The 6,077-nt window shown below is 33.9% G+C and overlaps 1 protein-coding gene across 3 annotated transcripts in view; it reads left to right on the forward strand.

The window, feature by feature from the left end:
- The first annotated feature begins 309 nt into the window (after positions 1-309).
- LOC107731808 (palmitoyltransferase ZDHHC15-like) overlaps positions 310-6,077 on the forward strand; it is a 10,131-nt gene continuing 4,363 nt past the window's right edge. Inside the window, exons 1-4 of one of the 3 annotated variants that reach the window (XM_016542987.1) lie at positions 310-515; positions 604-673; positions 807-839; positions 982-1,102. In XM_016542987.1, coding sequence (XP_016398473.1) covers positions 431-515; positions 604-673; positions 807-839; positions 982-1,102 — 309 coding nt within the window. In that variant the 5' untranslated portion in view covers positions 310-430. The remainder of the gene's footprint in view (positions 516-603; positions 674-806; positions 840-981; positions 1,103-6,077) is intronic. The other 2 variants (XM_016542986.1, XM_016542985.1) reach the window with 2 other exon arrangements.

A 6,077-nucleotide genomic window follows, 5' to 3' on the forward strand; every position in this document is an offset into this window, starting at 1 on the left:
TGTCTAATTTTAAGGTTTCAAATAAGTTTTAGGAGAATAAAATGTTAAAATTTGGTCGAAATAATGTTACATTGTCATTCGGTGTAACATAATATTTTTGTAAAAATTCAAACATGCTTTTTCTGACGTGTACATATTAAAATATATAAAATAATAAGGAAGCATATTAAATTTTATTGGGTTTTAAATTAGTAAAAAATTCTTACTGACAATTAGGCAAAACCTAGGATAGTGGCACATTTTAAAAATGTAAAATTACAACTAAAAAAAAAAATATTATAATAATAAATAAATAAAAATGACAACTGTAGGTGATAATTGCTTGGTTGTCATTAAAATGTCACAAGGCAAAAAAAAATCTTTATATTTTTAAAATATATTTTTTTCTATCTAGTTCCATTTATCATACAGTGATAAAGAGAGGTATGAGATGGAAGAAAGGCCAGATGCTCAGAAGCAGATTCTCACAGAAATCGCCAAGAAACTTCCCATCTTCACGCGCGCTCAGTCAGGAGGTATCAGACACCTGGCAGTGTTTGCCAGTCAAGCATGTGATGGGATGTAAACACGGACAGCTGATCTTCTTTATCTCCGTGTGTTTAGCTGTCAGGTTCTGTGACCGCTGTCAGGTGATAAAGCCAGACCGCTGTCACCACTGCTCCGTCTGTGAAACGTAAGTCCAGCACCGCACCAACCCTGTTCCTGAAAACAGATCTCTCTACACAAAACCCCCGTTTTTTAATTAAAGTTACAGGATGCTGTTGAGCAACACGACCTGATTTCACTACGTTCCTGTGTTTTTGTAGATGCGTTTTGAAAATGGATCACCACTGTCCATGGTAAATGGTAACTTATTATATTATGAGTCAAGTAATCTATTGTTCTCAGTTGTGTTAATCTTATCTCATAAGCAATATTACATTACATTTGTACAGTCTGGAATGCTAGATATGTGACCTCTTTGTATGATGTGCTCTTCAGGGTAAACAACTGTGTGGGATTCTCCAACTATAAGTTCTTTCTGCTGTTCCTGTCTTACTCCATGATCTACTGCGTGTTCATTGCATCAACAGTGTTTCAGTATTTCCTCAAGTTCTGGGTGGTGAGTTTCAGCAAGCAGTTTTGATGGAGCTCATACTGTATTAACTATAAGCATGCACGTGTTTTTGACCAATATCAATAGTCCTGTAATATAATTATTCCTGTAGTCCTGTCAGAGCAGCACTTAAAACACACACATACACCACAGTAACATCTGGAAGTTTTTTAATGTAATTCAAACGCATACATACTAGGGGTGTCGAAATGAATCGTTTCTTCGATGCATCGCGATGCAGGTGAGGACGGTTCGGTATCGGTTCAGTAATCGATTATAACGTACTGACGCTTTTCTGACGTCATTTGTCGCATACGTGCTTTGTCGCGGTAGCATACATTAGGCGTGTTCGGCTTGAAGCGCCGCTGCGCAGAATGATCAGTGTATGACCGAGTACCACGAGAGCGATAAGAGAGCAGACAGATCCTTAAGCTTTTCACGGTTAATGTCATACACTCATCCTGTGCAGCGCTGCTTCAAATCGAACGCGCCTAATGGTGGAGGGAGGCGAGTGAGAGTAATTAAAAATGCTCTAACTGCTTTAAAAGCCGACATCTGGCCACATTTCAGCTTTTATGAACAACCTGAGCACGACCTGTAGAAGACACACGCTGTGTGTAAATCATGTCACGCACTATATGAAATATGTAGGGGGTAGGGATGGGCAAATGAAGCATCGTGAAGCACTGTGGCTTTCCTCTGACTGTTTCGGGAAAAGATTCAAAGCTTTGAGTGTCTCGAAAACAGCGCCATCTGGTGGTTAATAAAAAATATAGCAGCCAAAAGCCAGTGAAAGACGCTCCGTAGGACGAGGCATCTACCACATATTCCACAGATTGATTCAAGTTACGTGCACAAATAAAAGCCTAGCAGTGTGTGTTTGTTGAGTTTCTGATAAATTCATTATCAGATTAAACTGCAATTTAATACCAGTACGAATATCAATATGATGTAATAGAAGAATAATGTACTCATATGAATAGCATACGACAAATATTGAATTTTTCTGAAATAATTTGTATTCTTCATATTACTTGTATGACTGGGTATCTAAAATGTAACTGAATAAGTCCGAATTAAAACTTATTTGTAAAGTAAGATCTGGGGGATTGAACATTTCGACACGCAAAGTGAATCGCACACGTGACTGGACAGAAAGTGAAGCTTCATTTGTCATTGATCACGTGATTTCTATGACAATTAACAACACGACACACGCTTCGAATCGAGGCTTTATCTAGCACGTCCATTTATTCTCGACACAAGCTCCGATGCCTCGGTTCAAATGTCACATCACTAGCAGGGGGTAATACCACTAACTTAAGAAACCAGGTCAGGTACAGATCATATATCTGACTGCTTGTATTTATTGACAAAATTGTAAAAATGTGAAGTAAAATAGAAAATTGAGGATGCAGTGCATTGTCAATGCATTGTGATGCATCATGATATCGAATTGAACCGAATCGATGACATGATAATCGTAACGAACCGAACCGTGAGACCAGTGTAGGTTCACACCCCTAATACATACTAGGGATGTAATGATATCAAAGTCTCACAATACGATAATATCGCGATATGAAGTCCACGGTATGATATTTATTGTGATATTTAAAAAAAAAAAGAAATTAAGAATCGGGAAAAAAATTAACATTTTGTACATTTTAAAGTTAAATTATTCTATCTAATGCACTTTGAGAGTTCCAAATTAAGAGCTCGAACCGTGTCCTTAACTAAGAAAACTTCAGAAAAAACTTAACTAAGAAGAAGTCAGAAAAAAGTCAGTGAATTGACTTGTAGCTGAACTTTAAAGGGGACTCAACCCTCTTTTTATTCGTGATCTACTGCCTCAGTCTAAATTACATTCACACCGGTGTTTTAGGAAGCCAAACAAATTAGAATAGAATAATAATAACAACAACAATGACAGTAATTGCCACATATTGTAAAACATAAATATTTCATTGGTATATTATTTTTGCTTTACACTACAGTAGGGAAATTACAAATTTCTACACCTGAAAGAGATACTTTGAATTTGGACTGCATTTAAACCGCTAGCTGTCAGCAATTCATACTGTACTTTTAAGCTTTTATTTTGACAGAAACAGCTGTAGAGCTTTTATTTTGAAGGAAAACTCCAGCTTCAGTGAAAACATGTTTACAAAAACGCATCTCACTACAAATCTAGTGAAATGCTGTAATCATCTGCTGTGAAAATAAAGCCTAACTGGTGGCCGTTGTGTTCCCAAACGTGTGCTAAACTCACAGCAGTGAAATAAAGGAGTTGACTGCATTCATTCAGTGTGAACGAGTCGTTCTGAGACGCGGAAAACACCGGATCACGAGCTGATCGTCTGAACCAAGTGTGTGCTTCGCTTTAAAACACACAGTGAAAACAAACTTGATGAAAGGATGAAGCCATATTGTGCTTTCGGTTTTATTTCGTTTAACAGATAATGTGCCAAAGCATAATGGCCCAAAACAAATATATTTTATATATAAACTACACTTTTCCCCGGAAGACCTATCTTTTAATATATCGTCATGTGACCACGATAATGTCGAGACAGTTTTACTATCATGATATCGCGATATTGATAATATTGTTACATCCCTAATACCGTATTGTCCCGAATATAAGACGATATTTTTTTCTTGGAAATACATCTGAAAAAACGCGGTCGTCTTATATTCAGGGTCTAGACTTTGACATGTCAATAATACACCCACTACAATAGGTGGCGCCAAATACGCATAAAACGAGTGTGCCATGAAATACTTAAATGGGTCATATGATGCTGATAAAAAGAACATTATTTTGTGTATTTTTACTGAGAAAAAACAAGATTTGGTTTTTAAAAAGCCTTTTTCCAAAAGGTACATCTGGAAAAAGGGGGGTCGTCTTATAATCAGGGTCGTCTTATATTCGGGCCAATACGGTACATACATACATAAATACATACTGGGGTGTAACGATCCATTGATACATCGATCAAATGTCTAACGATATGATATATCAATGACACGCATAAAATATCGATATCTGTAGTATAAATAGGCACTTTATTTTGGCCGTGGTTTACAGTGAATTTATAACAGCTAAGGGGCATTGTTAAAACCCTCTTAGCTGTTATAAATTCACTGTAAACCATGGCTTCTTGGGGATTAATGCTTTAATAATAAACCTGCTGCTGTCAAAGAAAAATTAGTGCTCACTGCTTCTGACTGAATAACTTTTGTAACATTAATAATGATTAATCTATATTTAATTTATACTGTGAAGACTATGCAGTGTTATTTTACATTTAGTTATTACATTTATGCACCTGAAAATGTCTTTTAGACCTACCTGAAAAACCTGAAAAGCACTGTTTACTGAATTTGTGTCTTTGTTCTATTGCATTTCTTTTTTTTTTTGATATTGCTTGTAATTTGGTTCTGTAGAATCTGTGGAAAAGATGTTTAGCATTGAGACCATTGTAGCAGCAAAAAAAAGTCTAAAATAAAGTTTTAACAGCTTTATTTTTGTTATTATTTATATATATTTTTCTACATTAATGTATTTTTGTAATACATTAATGTATTAGGTACTACAACTGAAGTACCACATATTTGTTGTTTCCTAATGAGGATTTACAGTATTTTACACATTGCACATTTTAGCACAGACTTCCTTGACTGCTGTCATGTCATTAAAAATTACTGATCTTATGTGTGACCTGATTTTTATTTTTATTTTTTTAATTATTGAAAAAAAAAAGTGTAGGCCTATTTTTTTGTTTTGAGTGTCCCAATTGAGGTACAGGATGTGGAAATTTCAGATAAATGTTCATGTTGTATATTTTGGTTGCATTTGGGAGTTAATAAAAATGTAGATGGTTGTTTAAAATAGCAACATAATATCATAATATTGATAAATCGATCAATATAGAATTTTTTGAGGTATCTGCATATATCTTATCGCTGGTTATGAGAATCAGTATCATATCATATCGTGATGAACCATCTGATTTAGAACCCTAACACATACATAAATATTAGGTGTGTGACGAGACACTTATCCCACGAGACGAGACGAGATTTTTAGACTTTTTTAAAGAAATCCTCAATGATGAAATATATATAGGGAAAAATATTCTTTTATTCAACTGAAAAACACAAAATGCTAAAAAGTAGGTGCATTTTGAAATCAACTTGTACTTTATGAAATTAAACATCTATTTTAATACATTTTATGCAGTAATAAACAACATGTAAACACTGCAAAATGTTTTGCCACAAACTCAACTGACAGGCAAGTAATTGCACAAAAATTATAAATAGTATAAATAAAAACAAATAATAAACAACATAAATATCCCTTTAAAGTGGAAAGTCAAGTTTACATTATTTAGTAAACTGATTTCCAGTTTAATAAAAAAATAATTAATAAACACGATTAATGTGTCAATTTAAAAGAATAAAGCAGTGGTTGCCAAACTGGGGGGCGCGGCAAGGCTGAGGGATAGTTAGGGCCCTTTGAAATCCGTATTATTTTTTTCCAAATTCCGTTTTTTCCATTTTAATTTTTCTCGACTCCTTTTTAATAGTTAAATTAATTAAAATCATGAAACTTATACATTTTCACATCAATTTATTAAAAGTTTAACAAAAATTACATGTTTAGGGCCCTATGAAATGTTTAATTTTTTCTCACCATATTGTTTATTGTTACCAAATTCTGTGTTTTAGCATGTCTAATTATTTGAAGGCATAAAACAACTTAATTTATTCATCTTATTTCTTAAAAGTAGCCTTATGAATTTGTTTTCCCCTCAGAAATTCTGTGTTGTGTATTTACATTTTACATGAAGGCATAACATATTAATTTAATTTATCATTTATCTTTTAATTATTGAAAATTAAGCAAACAAGATTTTTTTTGGCAAACAAAGGATTTACTATTAAAATTAAAACATGGAAGAAATGTTTTGTG

Source organism: Sinocyclocheilus rhinocerous, unplaced genomic scaffold (assembly GCF_001515625.1).
Source record: "Sinocyclocheilus rhinocerous isolate Xijiao unplaced genomic scaffold, SAMN03320098_v1.1 scaffold4536, whole genome shotgun sequence".
NCBI classification, from domain to species: Eukaryota; Metazoa; Chordata; class Actinopteri; order Cypriniformes; family Cyprinidae; genus Sinocyclocheilus; species Sinocyclocheilus rhinocerous.